This window comes from Hyla sarda, chromosome 4 (assembly GCF_029499605.1).
Source record: "Hyla sarda isolate aHylSar1 chromosome 4, aHylSar1.hap1, whole genome shotgun sequence".
Lineage (NCBI taxonomy): Eukaryota > Metazoa > Chordata > Amphibia > Anura > Hylidae > Hyla > Hyla sarda.
The window spans coordinates 98,164,891-98,184,484 of NC_079192.1; the positions used below are offsets into that span (position 1 = coordinate 98,164,891).

The 19,594-nt window shown below is 42.2% G+C and overlaps 1 protein-coding gene across 5 annotated transcripts in view; it reads left to right on the forward strand.

Moving 5' to 3' along the window:
- Positions 1-19,594, forward strand: part of DENND4A (DENN domain containing 4A) — a 146,624-nt gene that overhangs the window by 72,548 nt on the left and 54,482 nt on the right. For all 5 annotated transcript variants that reach the window (XM_056571704.1, XM_056571701.1, XM_056571702.1 and 2 more), the window contains exons 5-11: positions 1,392-1,561; positions 4,386-4,627; positions 5,403-5,469; positions 8,221-8,279; positions 10,469-10,613; positions 15,634-15,809; positions 18,236-18,336. In XM_056571704.1, the coding sequence (XP_056427679.1) occupies positions 1,392-1,561; positions 4,386-4,627; positions 5,403-5,469; positions 8,221-8,279; positions 10,469-10,613; positions 15,634-15,809; positions 18,236-18,336 (960 nt within the window). The remainder of the gene's footprint in view (positions 1-1,391; positions 1,562-4,385; positions 4,628-5,402; positions 5,470-8,220; positions 8,280-10,468; positions 10,614-15,633; positions 15,810-18,235; positions 18,337-19,594) is intronic.

Sequence of the window (19,594 nt, forward strand, 5' to 3'; positions counted from 1 at the left end):
ACAGCTCCCGGGACGTGAGTCATCAGAAAGCAGTTAGACAGAAAACAGCAACTCAACTTCAGAAGCTAATAACTATTGGAAGGATTAAGATTTTTTAATAGAAGTAATTTACAAATCTGTTTAACTTTCCGGAGCCAGTTGATATATAAAAAAAAAGTTTTTGCCTGGAATACCCCTTTAAACAGATTTGTAAAATACTTCTATTAAAAAATCTTAATCCTTCCACTACTTTTTAGGGGCTGTATACTACAGAGGAAATGTTTATCTTTTTAAATTTCTCTGATGTCACGACCACAGTGCTCTCTGCTGACATCTCTGTCCATTTTAGGAACTGTCCAGAGTAGGAGAAAATCCCCATAGCAAACATATGCTGCTCTGGACAGTTCCTAAATTGGACAGCAGAGGTCAGCAGAGAGCACTGTGGTCATGACATCAGAGAAATCTAGAAAGATAAGCATTTCCTCTGTAGTATATAGCCCCTAAAAAGTACTGGAAGGATTGGGATTTTTTAATAGAAGTAATTTACAAATCTGGTTAACTTTCTGGCACCAGTTGATTTAAAAAAAAAAAAAAAGTTTTCCACGGCAGTACCCCTTTAACAGGTAGGTTGTTTTACCAACTTTACAAGGTCCTGTAAAGATGCATCTGCCGTGCTGTATGTCAGCCTTTTGGCTGTCCGGGCATGCTGGGAGTTGTAGTTTTGTAACAGCTTGAGGCGCCCTGGTTGGGAAACCATGCTGTATGAAGTAGTAAAAACACATCTGCAGACTTCCATAAACTCCGGCTAACGTACCCATTGTCCCCAGTCTCTTAGGGTATGTTCACACTGAGGAATTGGAGAGGAATTCTCGCGTAAAAATTCAACAGTGTAATTTCCTTTCTTTTTTTTTTTTTTTTTTTTCCGGTACGGAATTGACGCAGAATTCCATGCAGATTTTCCGTGCAGAATATAGGATGAAACTTTATTTTTTGGGACTACGACCACCAATTAAAATTTCCTTTTTTTTTTTTCGCGCGGAATGTCAAAAAATTTTTTTTGCCATTGACTTCAATGGACTTCTGCTCGCGTATTCCGCTAAAAGAATGAACATGTTCTTTCTTCTACCGGAGCGGAATTTACGTAGTGTGGACAGTGCAGAGTAAAATACATTGAAGTCAATGGCAAAAACAGATGTTAATTATTTCTGAGCGAAGAATTCAAGAGGGATTACTTGAGTAAATTCCTCTTGAATTCCTCAGTGTGAACGGACCCTTGGGTGCAGCAGCTATCTCTCCAAAGCAGTGTGTAACTATAGACAGATGGTTCACCACCAATAGTCTTAATAGCAGACTGGTTGTTGTGAATTGGTAATAAAGCTGTTATAATAATGAACACATTTCTGTTTGTACAGGTTTAATATGCAGATATCCAGAAGAGGATTATGAGTCCTTTCCTTTGCCAGAGTCTGTGCCTCTCTTCTGCTTGCCCATGGGGGCGACAATAGAATGCTGGCCGTCCAACAGTAATTATCCGCTTCCAGTTTTCTCTACCTTTGTTTTAACTGGGGCATCTGCTGATAAGGTAAGGCATTTCCTTCATCTTATGCCTTTATACAAGCAGACTGTGTCACTGTCACAAGTCATTTATTTAGACTAGGGATCGACCGATATCGTTTTTTTAGGGCCGATACCATCTGGGGAGGTTAGGGCCGATAGCCGATAACTTATACCGATATTCCGGTATAAGTTGACGGCTATTTATCCACCTGCGACACTGCTGCAGATCATTGATTTAAAGCGGGCGCTTTAAATCAATGCACTGCAGTGGCTTTTGCGGTGCCATAGGCCGCCACCTCCACCGCTCGCCGCGCCGCACCGTGCCTAGGGGTGTCTCCAGCTGTTGCAAAACGGGGTCGCGGTGGGGGGGGGTTGGGGGGCAGTGCATTATCGGCTTATCTGCAAGGTAATTGCCGATACCGATAATGCCAAAAATCGTGATAATCGGTCGATCCCTAATATCTAGACATCATTGTCACTTCTTTCTTATAAAATCATTTGGAAAGTGCAAAAGTGCAATTTGACTGCTGCAGTGTTAAAGCAATTGGGGAATTGATTGTTTATATTTGTTCACCCCTGCACCCAGTTTGGATCGATCCATAAGGATCCATATGTGTAGCACAACTATAGCTGGCCATACACATTATGTCAGCGTTTCCCAACCAGAGTGCCTCCGGCTGTTGCAAATCTACAACTCCCAGCATGCCCGGACAGCCTTTGGCTGTCCGGGCATGCTGGGAGTTGTAGTTTTGAAACAGCTGGAGGAACCCTGGTTGGGAAACACTGCATTATGCAAATATCAGCTGAATCTGTTGTATTCACTTGGAGTGGTCAACTATCTAATGTGTATGGAGTCTCCTGACTTTTCTCAATTGTGGATTTCAGGAGAGAAAAAGGGTGGTGTGTTCCATTTTAGCTGCCCCAAACTTTTGTCCTATGGGGAGAAAAGCTACAGCTTAAAAGCGGCTTTCTACCCATTAAAACATATGCATGCTCAGCTAAGCTGAACGTGTGTGTGGAGGATTGGGAGAGATCACTGTCTTATGTGATTGGTCATCTTACGTTTGTTAATGTAGGTAAAGTCATTCCGTACAACTCCATTTTGTTAGTTTTGCTTTAACCCCTTAAGGACCAAGCCCATTTTCACCTTAAGGACCAGGCCAATTTTATTTTAGTGTTTTCATTTTTTCCTCCTCGCCTTCTAAAATCCATAACTCCTTTATATTTCCATCTACAGACCCATATAAGGGCTTGTTTTTTGCTTGACCAATTGTACTTTGTAATGAAACCTCTCATTTTACCATAAAATGTACGGCGAACCTAAAAATAAATTTTTTAGGGAGGAAATTTAAATGAAAACCACAATTTTGCGCATTTTGGAGGGTTTTGTTTTCACACTGTACAATTTACGGTAAAAATGACGTGTGTTCTTTATTCTGTGGGTCAATACAATTAAAATGATACCCATGGCTAGATACTTTTATATTTTTGTACCGCTTAAAAAAAATCTAAAACTTTTTGTACACAATCAGTAATCTAAAGTAATCGCCCTATTTTGACCACCTATAACTTTTTCATTTTTCCGTATATAGGGCGGTATGAGGGCTCATTTTTTGCGCCGTCATCTGTACTTTTTATCGATACCACATTTGCATATATAAAACTTTTAGATCATTTTTTTATTAATTCTTTTTTTTTTTTATAAAATGTAACAAAAAAGCTGCATTTTTGTAATTTTTAAATTTTTTACATTTACGGCATTCACCGTGCAGGATCATTAACATTATGTTTTGATAGGATGGACATTTACGCACGCGGCGATACCAAATATGTTTATTTAAAAAAAATTACGCTTTTTGGGGGTAAAATGGGAAAAACTGACAATTTTTATTGGGGGAGGGGATTTTTCCCTTTTTTTTTTTTTTTTTTTTTTTTTTTTTTACATTTTTCATCTTTTATTTTACACTTTTTATGTCCCCATAGGGGACTATCTATAGCAATCCTTTGATTGCTAATACTGTTCAGTGCTATGTATAGGACACAGCACTGCTCAGTATTATCGGTGATCTTCTGCTCTGGTCTGCTCGATCTCAGACCAGAGCAGAAGACCCCGGGAGACGGCTGGAGCCAGATGAGGTGACCTCCGGCCGCCATGCTGGATGATCGGATCGCCGCGGCAGCGCAGCGGGTGATCCAATCATCCATTCAAAGTACCGCACTGCCACAGATGCCGTGATCTGTATTGATCACGGCATCTGAGGGGTTAATGGCGGACATCCGCGTGATCGCGGATGTCGGCCATTACGGGCGGGTCCCCGGAACCTGCCGTGTATGATGCGAGCACCATTCTGATGCGAGCGGTCATACACAGGACGTAAATGTACGTCCTGGTGCAGGAAGTCCCGCCAAACCAGGACGTACATTTATGTCCGTGGTCGTTAAGGGGTTAATACATGCCACATCACTTTTGTTTAGCCAGGGATTTAGCAATTGACCTCAGTGATAAGATAGAAAGAAATTCTATATCTGTGTTTCTTACTCTCATCTGAGCCTCCATTATTTTAGGAGGGAAATTAGTCCAATATGACTTTAGTTATATGGACACCTTCAGGCCACTTTAATATGCAAGATGCATGTTTCCACTGTTCAAAAGAACTGAGCCTAGAGCACTATAGAACCTTCTGATCACCTAAGGTCCAGTTCAGGAGAACCATGTGGAGTTCAGATCTTATGTCCATAACATGGGTGCTAGAATGTAGCTGTTTTATCGCTGCGTGAAACCCATTTTCCTATTATTTTGGCTTTTTCTTTTTTTATGGTGAGGTTTTCACATATTGCATTTCTTCTAGGTGTACGGAGCGGCCATACAGTTCTTTGAGCCTTTCACTCACGAGCAGCGGACAGAAAAACAGAAAGTACAATTAGGATTGGCAAACAATGCAGAAGGAAAGCCAGACGCTTCTAAAAGCATCCATGTCAGCAAGTGCATCTGCCTCCTGTCTCACTGGCCTTTCTTTGATGCATTTAAGAAATTTCTCACTTTCCTCTATCGCTATTCCATCTCTGGACCTCATGTGCTCCCAATAGAGAAGTAAGTTATCCTTAGTGAAGGCTTTAAATAATTCACAGACATAGTCTTGTTCCGTCTGCTCACATGAATACACACTGTTCTGAGCGGCCTGACTTCTAGTGTCAAACCGTGACTTGCTCATGGTCCGCAGCAGATCATCTTTCAGACCTTTGTGAACTGGGATTTTAGCCCTTTGTTTTAAAAGGAGATCAGAAGTATATTTAGTTAAAGGGATATTCTGTGCAAAAACATCTTATCCCCTATCGAAAGGATGGGGGATAAGATGTCTGATCTAGCGGGGCCCGCTGCTGGGACCCCCCGCAATCTCCCTGCAACAGCCCGCATTCTATGCGTAGCTGCGTCTGAAGTTTCGGAAACCTCCGGGCTTCCGAGACGGGGACGTGACGTCACGCCACGCACGCTCCATTCATTTCTATGGGAGGGGGCGTAACGTCCGCAACGCCCCCTCCCATAGACATGAATGGTCGTGGCGTGACGTCACTTCCCCATCTCGGAAGCCTGGAGGTTTCCGAAACTTCAGACGCAGCTACGCATAGAATGCGGTCTGCTGCAGGGAGATCACGGGGGGGTCCCAGCGGCGGGCCCCCCGCGATCACACATCTTAACCTCTATCCTTTCGATAGGGGATAAGAAGTTTTTGCCTGGAATGCCCCTTTAACTATGGTAGTTGCCTAATGTTTTCTTTGGCAAATAGTACAAGATTTCACATTGATTTTGATTATAGTTGATGTTTCATGGTCACTTTATATCTCTCTTTTTTTTTTCTTTTATTCAGACATATCTCGCACTTCATGCACAAAGTTCCTTTCCCTTCTCCACAGAGGCCAAGAATATTGGTACAGGTAAATCTACTACATCATAACATGGGCTAAAACTTTGGGAAATCCTAACAGCTATTTCTTTGTTGGCCATGAACATATTTACAAAGTAGTGAATGGTTTGTCACAAGATTATACCTTACCTCCTAAGGAAGGGGATTTGGGGAATGGTCGGGTACCTTATTGTGATCACCGCATGCCAGTAAAGCCGTATGATTATGCAGCCATTGGCCTCCACCTGGGGGCATGGGTTCGACTGCATGTAAGGATCTTTTAGAGACAGGACTGAGGAGAACGTGAAGCTCCAGGGAAGAAGGGTAATATCTCTCCTGTTCCTTAATAACTTCTTTAAAGTCTGAACATGAGACGGCGATGCTTCAAGCAGCCACCTATTTAGATGTCTATGAGCAGTTAGGATAGCGGGTGGGTTGCCCTTGTGCAGCATCCCAAATAGTTTAATTTAAAATATGCTTTGCTGGTAGACCTGACACTTAGATTTACTTACACCTGTCAACACTCATTTGTGCTTATTACAGAGGAAGAAAATAGTTTATTGAGTCGTAATCCAGAACTGTTGTGCAGATTAATATCCCTTCCACCAATGGTTGTTTGTCAGTTTGGGGAAAATACTGAATCTTAACGGCATATCCTGAGCTAGCAATCAGTGTTTTTAGTCCTGAAAAACCTTCACAGATATTAGATTTAGTGGATCAATGGGATTATCCTAAAACATCTAAAGTCTATGCGATTATCTCAGAAATCTATTATCTATGGTCAATTTTATATACAAAAAGCTGAAACTGTAAAATGTCACTGGCAATGAATTTAAAGAGCCTCTTCAATCACCTTTATTAAAATCTGATTAATGCCTCAGTTTGGTATACAAATTTTGTAGCTAACTGCTCACACTTACACAGTGCCAGGAATAATTGCAAGGAATACGTAATACTCAGGTTGTCAGACAGCTCATCCCTAGTACACAGGCCATGAACATCCACACAACCAGTTTTTATTTTGCCACAAATAGTCTCAAATAAAAAATAAAGAACTTTGCAATAGGTCTTTATTAAACAAATTCTTAAAGGGCTAATCTCTGATGCCTTGTTTAGGCCTCAGTTGGCACCCTGTGGCCTTAGCAGTGATGCGTGGTGCCAGGAGTATGGCGCGTCACTGTGAAGGCCACTGATTGGCTGCAAAGGCCATGTGTCATCTGCTCCAAAAGGAAGACTGGGTGCTGGCCATAGCCTAAATGGGGGTCAGCATGAGATCGGAGAGGTGAGTAACTGTTGGTTTCTTGTTTTATCGCATTTGATGCTTTTTAAAGGGGTTATCCATGTTTACTTACCTTCCAATCCCACGCCTGTTCCCCATTCAGCCCTTGGTTAGCACTCCAGTATTACTTAAAGGGGTATTCTGGGCAAAAATATTTTATCTTTATGACCACTGAGGGCGCTGATTTTTGTTCTTCCAAACTGGATAACCCCTTTAACCATTTTGTTACTACAGTTTCAATGCAGACTATGCTTCACTATTGTAGCAGCAAATTCTATGTAGTGTAAGTCTGGGTTCTGGACACTGTGCTGGTTCCATGCCTGGTTTTGGCTAAAAATGCTGACCAAAATACTACATGTAAATACAGCCTTATCCTGCAGTCTTATATCCCTCAGATACTGATACGGGTTGGATATTGTCGAATGGATTTGGCTGCATAATACACAATGACCCTCATTTACTAAGAGTGTTGTGTAGGTTTCTTTGTGGGTTTTAATTCCCTACAATTTATTTTCCACAGTATTTACTAAGGTTTCCCTACATTTTCCATTTTCCCTACACTTTGCTTTTTTTTTTACACATGCTCTGACCTGTAGGGTTTTCTTCAGCTCAAATCCACCACATTTTCTGTGGAAATCTTAGTAAATATGTTGAGTTTTTGTGAAAATGTCGGGAACACGCCCCTTTTCTGAGACCACGCCCCTTAGCAAAATGGAGAGTTAATCGGGGTTTTTTCAGTTCTGGCGCAAAATCTGGCACAGACAGAATTTCTGGTGCATTGCGACAGAATCTGGCGCACAACCCGACAAAACATGTCTGGTTTGCAATAGTAAATGAGGGCCAATAAGTTTTAAATTCAGATTTTGACTTCAGTTGGGAAAATCAGCATATATGCACCTCATCCGCAGCATTTATTTACATGCCACATAATTCACATCCGCATTGATGGTCAATTCTTGTGCAGATTGTTTTCCGCTGCACATGTGCGGCTGCACACGTATACATTCTACCATTTGTCCCTTACTTTGTGATAACAAACATTTGGTAGGTTAGCTAGAGTAAAGGACAGATAGAGAGGAGTATGACTTCAGGACTGGACTAGACTGTATGTTTGTTGTTACCATGGAGACACATAGTCTGAATAGGAGCTGTAGACACGGATCTGTAGGAAACTTTTGCAAAGTTGCTGTTTTTTCTTTTATATGCATTGAGGGAAATAAAGGCTTTGTCCAGCCTCACAAGCAATAGAAACTTGAATAATCCTTTTGTTGCACTAATCATGTTTTAAGAAAAATACATTTGAGTTGATTAATGGGTTAAATTGCCCTGAAATGTTTTTTTTTTTTTTTTTTTTTTGCTGTACCACTTCATGATGTTGCAATGATAATTATAAGAATAACAAACAGTATTTATTGTGCTGCTTTCCCTGTATGTTTCTCCTTTCATGTAAATCCAGCCCTTTTGCTCTGCTGATCAAACACAATTTGCTGTCTTTCTGAATAGCTTTCTCCGCACGATACCCTGATACTGAGCCAACCTGTGTCCTCACCACTTCCACTCAGGCAAGTACACGTTATTCAGTTCCAGCTCAGACTCATACAGGTGCACAAGTAGAATTCCAGCTTCCTGCGGATTAGCATTGCATAATACTGCTCCATCAAAGCTAATTGAATCTGATGGGTGCTGTCATGTGACGGGCATGTTTTGTAAGCCTCCCGGCACCGTTGGAGTTTGGTTACTTTAGCAACCTCTCTTCCCCCCGCAGTGCGACGTCTCTCTCCTTACAGTGTGTCACGGGATTCAGCACTACGACCAGCCTCGGACTGTAGGCTGGTGTTCATTAGTTCACCCGGGACACATTGAAAGGATGGTGATTTGTCATTCTCTGCGGCTGCAGAATATCGCCAACATTTACATTTAATTACTGGGAAATTAATTAGTGATGAATAATTCTCTTTTTGCTGTCCTGGTAGCTTGCCATCCCTGGCAGAGTCCCACGACCTTCACTAGCAAACCACAGAAGCTGTGTGTCTACCATTGAAATACTCAGTTTGCTGCATTGACCCTTGTTGATTTTAGTTTCTTAGTCCTATTGCTTGTATAGATTTTACTAAATCATTTCTATAGCAGGATCATGACATACTCGATCGGTAAAGGTTTCTAAACAAATACCTGACTATAGCTTAGACTGGACTTTAACCTGGGTTAAGCATTGTGCAAATACACAGTGGTGAATAGAACAAAACACATGATGTCGAATCAAAGTGCTGACCTCCTCATGTACTGGTATGTACGTCTGAATCAATGCTTCTACAGGAACTGAAAGGACAATGCAGCAAAACCCACTTCACTTATTAATAAAGGGGAAAGGTCATATGTGGTGCGAATGCCTTGGAATATTGACTAAAATCCAAACAAAGAGATATATGCAGTATATCAATAACACTCCCTGCTCTGAAGGAACAGCAAATATGGCCACAGCTCTTACAGGGGCTGTCGCCCTGCTGTTCTTTTTCTGAAAAAAACAGTTTATGCCACAGTCAGACATGGTAGCTGGGCGTATAATCATTGTAGACTCCACACTAAAAACATATTGCAGTACACTGCAGTAATCTAGTATGTTAGGGCATGCCATAGATTTTCATGTCAGAGATTTACCGCAAAGCTGAAGATTTGTGGGTTATCCTCAAATCATAACCTGGTACTTGATCACACTCGGGAAACACTGACTTAAAGGGGTACTCCACCCCTAGACATCTTGTCCCCTATCCAAAGGATAGGGGATAAGATGTCAGATCGCGGGGGTCACGCCACTGTGGACCCCCGGGATCTCGGCTGCAGGACCCATCTGTTGCGGCTTCCGGAAACGCTGGAGACTTCGGCTCCCGACCACGGTGACGTGAGATCGTGATGTCACGACTCCGCCCCTGTGTGATGTCACGCCCCGCCCCTCAATTCAAGTCTATGGGAGGGGGCGTGACAGCCGTCACGCCCCCTCCCATAGACTTGCATTGAGGGGCGGGGCGGGACATCACACGGGGGCGGAGTCGTGATGTCACGATCTCACGTCACCGTGGTCGGGAGGCGTTAGGATGAGAGCCCCCAACTCTGCCGGAAGCCGCAACAAGTGGGTCCTGCAGCCGAGATCCCGGGGGTCCCCAGCGGCGGGACCCCCGCGATCTGACATCTTATACCCTATCCTTTGGATAGGGGATAAGATATCTAGGGGCGGAGTACCCCTTTAAGCATATGTTGTCATAACGGCTGAATAAATTTTAAACAACCTGACAAAATTGATGATTGGATGTTTGTTTTTGTTTTTTTGTTATTATAGGTACTTGTCTTCTCTCCTGTTAGGCCATAAGACCTAAAAAAAAATGTGTTACATCCAGCTGTTAGGAGAAATCAAAGCTACAAGACATTCATTTGGCATAAATTAATCCTCCCAATGCCCCCATACACATGCGGGCTCCGCTGAGTGTGCATGTGTTTTCAATGGGAGAAAGGAGTAACCCACTTCCAGATGTTTTTGTCAGTGGCTTATCTCCAGAGAAAACCAGATGAGTTGAAATTCAACTTCAACTTCTTTTCTCCAACAGATGTTTGGGTGCTCCCCAAACACATAAGAGAGTAATTGTTTGATACTTTTTAGGCTTTACACTTTAGAGGAAGTGAGGACTATGTGCCCATGTAAATATTGTGCATTTTTGTATCATTGTGTAGTCTCTTAAACAATCCTTTGTCTTGACAGCGGAGGGAAGTTTTCTACGTTACTGCAGAATCTAGGCCCTGAGAATGCAGTGACTCTCTTGGTCTTTGCTGTGACTGAACACAAGATCCTCATCCATTCTTTACGGCCGTCTGTTCTCACCAGTGTAACTGAAGCTTTGGTCTCTGTAAGTAGTTTTTACTATTCACATACATTTACATGTTTCCTTTTTTGAAACATTTGCATTTGTAAGAAATAAAATACATTTTTGTATTCATCCAAAGTCTCATCTGGATAGCTGTTTTTAAAGGAGACCTGAAGAAAGTACCTGGTCTGAAGCCTAAGGCTGTTCTCCCAGAAGATCCTATTGACAACATGCCCATTCTATGCTCGGTGATAGCCAATATTGTCATGGAGACCTTGTATACAAGGGACCACAACAATATCTGCTATGCATGTTGCTTGGATAATAGTGGATATACATCATGTATATGTAAGGACCTCATTGTATTTGGTGATTTGGATCCTTACAAGGTCTCTTGAGAACAGTACACTTGAGAGATGTCAGAACAAGACATGTCAGCAGTAGAAGTCTCTAAAGAGGTTGTACATCACTAACCCTTAGCAATATTTTAGCATCAAAAAACACACTTTTTTCTCATTTATGTTACCTGTCATGTAGACATTTTGAGACAAACTCATTAATGGGGAGGTTCAAGCCCCAGAAAAAGAATTAGTCAGGGTAGGGATGTTTTAAATGTTTTTCTGGGGCTTAAATATCCCTTAAGGACAAGCGGCATGAATGCACAGCACTACAGCGGATAGCTTCGTCCTGTTTTCAGCATTTACTAACAGGCCCAGATGACTTTGTGGCTGCCTTACGCCTGCTGCACAAATATACACTACCTATTGAGATTGTGTATATTTCTTCGACTTAAGGCATCGAACGTCGGCCCTAAAATCGCATGTGAGAAGGGTTCACCCATGCACTCCATGTGAGGCCAAGCCCCTTCCAGCCTCCTTCAGGCCATCTTCCCGTCCCCTTGATGCGAGAAGCACAGATCTAAAGTCGCACATCTTTGTGTAGAAATGGCGATGTTTAAGCAAACTTTGCCATTTCTGCACTAAAATGTGCAACTTTAGAGGGCCTGTGCTACTGGCACAGCTTGTTAAGTGTTCCCCAGTGTCTCTACATACAGAGCATTCTTATGCACAGTGCAGTATTAAATAGAGTCCTCCAGTGCACTACACTCCTCCAGTTGTCTCATACATTTATTGCTTTTGCTTTGCCTTCAATTTATATTCACATTTTTTTCCTGCATCATTGTTCCTGCACCTCATGCCAGTGCACGTATCCTTATACTTTGCAGCTCCGATCCCAAAGGTATAATGCCTGCATGGTAGTGTTAGAAGCAGATTGAGATGCTCCATGGCCTCATTTACATCATATTAACTGGCTGCTCTCTTGTTACTGGACTGAATCCAAAGTCAGTATTTCGGAGCCAGCCTGTAAAGTACTGGTGGATGAGGCATATGGTAGAGGCGCTTATCACTGCTTTGCCGTTCTCCTTCTCATGCAGGAACATATTGCAGAGAGTTCATCAGTAAATCACAGCCAGTTGCAATGAGCCAGAATCATATCCATTGCCTAAAACCTGTAACTGTGACACATTGTGATGTGCCTGGAAATGGGACCAACAACAATACCCTCCCCTCCAGCTGGAACAAATTTGGTTGCTGATATGGAAATGGGACCGCCTCATTTAGACAGGAAACTTATGAATGATGCATCGATTCTGTTAGAGAACTAACATTACGTGAATGTTTTAATCCAGTTAAGATCTATTTTGTGCTGTAGCTTTCTCAATAAATAGGCAGGCTAATGTTACATTATCTTAAAGGCCTAATACACACTTATTTCCTGAATTCTCTTTACATGCTAGATCACCAGCAGAATGTCTCTAGCTTTTCTTCTTGTGTAGAAATAAATATTTTTATAATGTAAATGTTCCTGTGGGAAGCCACCAGTCTCTAATTTTTGCCAATAGTAAAACATTTGTGCATTACTTTTTTCATCTGATCTCTATTCATTGCTTGTCATCTGTGCCAGTGCAGTAACCATATCATGGGAGGTCTGTTGTGGTTTAACACTATAGACACCTTTTTGAATGTGTTTTCCTATCCTTGTTTTAGACATAGTATAGTAAAAAAAAAAATGTTGCTCAGTTTCCCTACAACAGCCTTTTTTGCTGTCACACATAGTGCAGTCTGCTGTTTCTAAGACCCTATTCACATCACTTTTTGGGACATGTGTCAGCAACCTATCAAAAAGGGATGTTGTTGTACAGCCTGATGGAAGGCAGGCCTATTAAAGTGCAACTGTCATGAGGTTTGGGGCATATAACCTAACCACAGTCTGTGTATGGTGTGTAGAATATGTATCCAGCCTGGGCACATGGAGGCGTCAGACAGAGAAGGACGGGCACTGTCTGGGCGCACGGAGGTGTCAGACGCTGGGAGTGATGTTGGTCGGCGCTAACATATGAAAGATAGGGGGCGCATGCACTGAAACCTGTGTGTTAATCACACAGCAGTCCCAGCGCTGGTGTACAGGGGATAGGCATGGCAGCCGCGGGGCTTACCGAACCCCTGGCCCCGCCTATCCGACTGTCAGTGGTTGCAAATAAAAGCGTTTTTGGGATAGTAAAAGCTTTTATTTGCAGCCACTGACAGTCGGATAGGCGGGCCAGGGGTTCGGTTAGCCCCGTGGCTGCTACACCTATGCCCTGTACACCAGCACTGGGACTGCTGTGTGATTAACACACAGGTCCCAGCGCATGCGCCCCCTATCTTTCATATGTTAACGCCGACCAACATTACTTTGCAGAGCGCGAGCGTTCACTCCCACTGTCTGACACCTCCATGCGCCCGGACAGTGCCCGTCCTTCTTCTCTGTCTGACGCCTCCATGTGCCCAGGCGATACTAGAGGCTCAGAGTTTGCGCTTTCTGCCTCTAGTGAATGCAGAAGCACCCAGCGCGTCTCCCACGCGGAGAAGAAGGAAGAGGAGAAGTACGGGCACTGTCCGGGTGCACGGGGACATCAGACAGTGGGAGTGAGCACTCGCGCTCTGTAAAGTAATGTCGGTCGGAGCTCACATATGAAAGGGGCACATGCGCTGGCACCTGTGTGCCAATCACACAACAGTCCCAGCACTGGTGTACAGGGGATAGTCGTTGTGGCCGCCGGGCTTACCGAACCCCTGGCCACGCTTATCCGACTATCAGTGGCTGCAAATAAAAGCATTTTTTGGGATAATAAAAGCAGTAATAAGAGATACAAGTAAGGCTGGATACATCTTCTACACACAATACACAGACTGGGGTTAGGTTATATCCCAAACCTCATGACAGGCGCGCTTTAACTTTATTGGTCTGAACATAGTCCAATTGTCACTATATTCAGTCCATTTCCTGAACGTATTGCATTTCTGTTCAGGAAATTGTATGACCACATTGAATTGACATTCAACGTGTAAAAAAAATCAGCTAAAAAGTTTAATAGTGGAAGGGAATCATCAAGGAAGCTTCTCTGATGGATTTAATTCTGAATAACATACAGCAGCCAGCACTCACTGGGGGACATGTATCAAAGATTTTACCCCTGTTTTGTGTGTATTTTTTTGTGCAAAATTTTGCGCAAGCCCTTTTTTTTTGCGCATTTTTTTGCGCATGTTTTGGTAGAGCATGTCCTCCATATGTGGCCGAATCAGGGTACCTTGGAGTGACATCTATAGTACACATGGATTTATTAACTGCGTACTTTTCCTTTACACCAAAAATTTTGCCGCAAGAGCTGCTTTTTTTGCGCAAATATAAGCCATCTTGGACTTAACGTAGCAAGATGCTCTAAATCATCGATTCTATTTTCCAAAGAGTGGATTGAGGAGATTACTATATTTACCCGCAATTTATGAAGCTCATTGCGCTTGATTGATAAATTTAGCGCTTCTGCACATAATTTTGAATTTGGGAAAAGGGGTAAAATGCTTCTACCAAACACAAATAAGGATACATGTCCCCCACTGTGTGTGAATGAAAATAGTTTGTAGAAGAATAACAGCTGAATTTTTTTAATAAAGACCAAAGGAGAAAATGTTCTTTGCATCCTGCTAAATACAAAGGAATTAAAAGAAAATGCATTTATAGCTGTTTATAGGCTTTTATAATACTGGCCATACACATTGGATAAAATATTGGCCGAACTGAGAGCAGTCAGACAACAATGTCACATATTTAGCATCTAGAATTTGGGTAAAAAGAATCGCTTATGTGAGATTTTAACATTTGTTTTCTGGTGTCTGGTAGTGTCTTTTCTTCCTCTTTCTATTGATATAAGTATGCATGTTTATAAGGAGGTCCAGATAGTTGCTGCGGCCAAACTAGCGGCTGACAGTTTTCATATGTGTATCAGCGGCTAAAGCAGTGTTTTCCAACCAGGGTGCCCCCAGCTGTTGCAAAACTACAACTCCCAGCATGCCCGGACAGCCGAAGGCTGTCCGGGCATGCTGGGAGTTGTAGTTTTGCAACAGCTGAAGGCACCCAGGTTGGGGAAACACTGGGCTAAAGGCTGCAGTCAGATGGCCATAAACAGATCCTATTAGGTTATTCTGCAAAGCCTTTCTTATAGTTTTTTTTTCCGTTTATTAGACAGGGTCTTTTCTTTCCACTGAGGCTGAGCACATACATAGGGGCATGGTTTTGTAATGTATATTTTTGGCTGCATACTTTTTGCAGGTAAAGCACGTTAAACATCTGCACAAAACCACAAGCTCATAAACACACTTTGCAGAATCATGCCGTTTAGCAGTAAAACCACACGCTGTTGTCGTTGTCACCCAGCTTTCTGAATGCAACCCAGTTATGGTTGTGCTTACTTGCTATAGCTATTACAGAGGGGTCCCTGATACCGGAAATCTGAGAGGGTGACATAACAATATACAGCTTGGAGGATTTGAATAGAAAACACACAGGAACATGTGGAAGGGGATTTTACTACAAAAAAAATAAAAATAAATAAAATAGGTTTAATACATGCAAGTTCGCTGTAAGAACATGTTATGCGTGTCTCATTTCTGTGCATATGACACTAATTAATATAACCAGTGACAAAATATTTTCTCTTTTTTTTTTTGTTTCTCTCCCAAAGATGATTTTTCCCTTCCATTGGCCATGCCCATATATTCCTCTTTGCCCTTTGGCCCTGGCAGACGTGCTGAGTGCCCCATGTCCTTTCATTGTGGGAATTGATTCTCGCTACTTTGATTTGTATGAGCCCCCTCCGGATGTGAGCTGCGTTGACCTAGATACCAACACCATCTCCCAGTAAGTTTTCCTTCATTAGAACTTATTGTGTTGCAACAAAAGGAGGTTGTCGTGTTATTTCAGATACAACAAACCCTCCAGCAGCAGCGGGCACAGCGATTTTATGGACGGATTGTTGAGTACTGTGTCTTGTGGATTCCCTCTTTGTCCTGTGGTTTTTGGGAACAAACAATGAGATAGCTAGAGGCGATTGTATGATTCAGTAACCTTAAAGACTGATAAATGACATTGCATGCACCATGCTTGTATATCTGCAGAGATTATAGAAGAGTGTTGATAGGGATGGCCTGCTTGCTGAGATCATCAAATAAAGGTGTAATTGGAAGCCCCCCCCCGGGCCACAATGTGAAATCTGTGAAAGGCTATCCATAGGCTAGTACACTGATCAGCCATAGCCACTGACAGGAGGTTAGCATTGATTATCTGGTGACAATATCTCCTGTTCCTGGGGTGGAAGCAGCAAATAAACCAGTGTTTCCCAACCAGGGTGCCTCCAGGTGTTGCAAAACTACAACTCCCAGCATGCCCGGACAGCCTTCGGCTGTCCGGGCATGCTGGAAGTTGTAGTTTTGCAACACCTGGAGGCACTCTGGTTGGGAAATACTGAAATAAACAGAGTTGGTTTGTTGGAAATAGTGGGCAAGTGTAATGATCTGAGTGACTTGTACAAGGTACAAATTGAGATTGCTACGTTACGGAGTCAGACCTTCTCCAAAATGACAGGTCTCTTGGGTTGTTTCCTGTATATAGTGGATATATCCAACCAAAAGTGTCCCATGTAAAAGCATCCAGTGACCGGGTCATGGGCGCCCAAGACTGATTGATGTCCATTAGGAGTGAAGCTGCTGTAGTACAATGTACTGGAAAGTTTACTGCTGGCTATTCTAGTAAGAAACCTGAACACACAGGGCATCACATCTTGCTGCATATAGGGCTGTGTAGCCATAGACCAGTGTACCCATGCTGACACCTGTCCGCTGCTGAAAAATGTCTTCAAAATGTTACACGAGCATCAGAACTAGACCATGAAACAGTGAAATGTATCATTTTAGTGAGACTTAGGCTGCTTTCACACTATAGAATTATCCGTTCTAATGATCCGTTAACAAAACCATTAAAAACGGACGTTAAATGGCCGTTACAAAATCCCGTTATAGTCTATGGGATTTTTACATTATCCTTTTTTAACCTGTCATAGCCTGTTATTAAAGGGGTATTGCAGGAAAAGAAAATATTTTTATATATCAACTGGCTCCAGAAAGTTAAACAGATTTGTAAATTACTTCTATTAAAAAATCATAATCCTTCTAATAATTATCAGCTGCTGAAGTTGAGTTGTTCTTTTCTTTCTCTCTGCTGACAGAGTGCTCTGCACAGAGCAGAATAGGTTTGCAATGGGGATTTGCTTCTACTCTTGACAGTTCCCGAGACAGGTGTCATCAGAGAGCACTTAAGACAGAAAAGAACAACTCAACTTCAGCAGCTCATAAGTACTGAAAGGATTAAGATTTTTAAATAGAAGTAATTTACAAATCTGTTAAACTTTCTGGAGCCAGTTGATATATGAAAAAGATTTTTTTCCTGGATAACCCCTTTAATAATGGACATTATTTTGTGACGGGAGAAAGTAACATGCACTATTTCTCCCGTCACAAAATAACGTCCGTTATTAATAACGGGCTTTGATGGGTTAAAACTGATAAAGTTAAAATCCCATAGACTATAATGGGATTTTGTAACGGCCATTTAACATCCGTTTTTATTGGTTTTGTTAACGGATCATTATAAAGGATCTTTAAAACGAATGAACGTATAGTGTAAAAGGAGCCTTATAAAAAATGTAAATCTATCTATGACCCTCTCGGGCACTGTAATGCTCTGGGAAATGTTCTGCTGGATAACCTTGGGTCCCAGCCTTTATGTGGATGTTACTTTTGACACACACCACCTACCTTAACATTGTACAGAACAAATAAACTCCCTTTTTGGTATCCGTTTTCCCTAGTGGCAGTGCTCTCATTCTAGCAGGATAATATAACCTACCACACCGGAAAAATTGTTTAGTAATGGTTTGAGGAACATGGCAAATAGTTCTCTGTGGGATATACTGGAAATACAAATCCTATTTAAAGGGATATTCTCATTCCGTACAGCTATTTCCTATCTATGGTGGGGTTTCAACCATTCGGACCCTCACAAATTCATAGCCTCATATAGAATGAATGATACATTGAGGACTGTGACACTATGAATCCCATACATATACCAGAAAACCTTGTCCTTTTGGGACTTACATATTATCTGTATATCTGTATCGTGTTAGTTTTTTTTCCCGTCACTTTTAATACACCAGTAAGGGATGTTAATACTACTTTGGTTTTATGTCTTTGGCTTTAATAATAATGAATGTATCTGTAATTGTACAGATCAGAGTGTAAGAGGAATGTCAGCTGGAAGAACCTTCCTAAGAAAGCCTGCAAGAATCTCCTGAATACCCTGAGCAACCTGTATCAGCAACTGGCAGAGTGTAAGTGTTTGGTATATATGGTTTAAATTGTCTCTGCATTATAGAACATTACTCCCCTCCCAAATCTATTTATATACACTGACTGTCACTACAGAGAGCAGTACTTTTATGGTGGAATCTAATACTCTCATTATGTCACTTTTTTCCTCCCTCCTTCCTTCCACCATTTAAAAGGATTTATTAGCATAAAGGGGTCAATTCACAAAGCACATTTATCACCTGTCCACAGCTATCACTAGGGGCCCCACTGATCAATAGAATGTAGCCTGTCTCCCAACAGAGCACTAGAACAAGGTTAATATTTATTGGACTTTATTAAAGTGTTCTGCTTCTGTCCCTTTGCTCTAGTGATTGATGGAGGTCTGTGCAACTGGGCCGCTACTGATCACAACTTCTGACATGTCTCAATGGCATGCCAAAAGTTGTATGAAAGTTTAGGTACACCTTAAGGGTGTATGGAAAAGGCTCTGGACCTGAGCATTTTGCATACCTTATGGCCGCTGGCTGCCTTTAGACTGGCATTGGAGCGGGTTCTGTTCCTGGTCATTTAACCCCTTAAGGACGGAGCGTTTTTCCATTTTTACACTTTCATTTTTTCCTCCTTATCTTTTAAAAATTATAACTGATGGCTTATTTTTTGCGCCACCAATTCTACTTTGTAATGACATCAGTCATTATACCCAAAAATCTACGTTGAAGCAAAAAAAAAAATAAATAAATAAAAAAATCATTGTGCGAATAAATTGAAGAAAAAGCACCATAACCGTGGCTCTTGCCCCTAGGAGGCGCTGGCACTAGGCATACAAAGAAAAGTCGTCCCCTCCCAGTAGGATATACCCCGCCTACTAACCCTGAGCTAATCATTTTTAGCTTAGAGTCAATAAGAGGCAGACACAGGTCTGGAGCTCTCCAGACCTGGTCTTCTTTTTTATTTTATAGTTAGTGCCTGTTTTAGATTCTTTTCTCCTTTTTATTTTCTTGTTTTTAGTTCAGGAGCATGGTGCTACCTGTTCCCCCATATGCGGCTAAGGGGCACGGGGCATAGAGTATGCACCGTTAACCCCTTCCTGCCAATGGCCAGCGCGTGGGGTCACATCTTGGGTCCAGGTCCCCCTATCTTCTCTGCTCATCCCGCTGTCTCAGCCTGACATGATGCAGGTGACTCTAGCTGGCTGAAGATTCCTTAGGTAAGTATGGAGGTGTATAGGGTAAGTATATCCCTCTCCCCTTCTTCTCCCTCTCCACTCTCCCATCACCG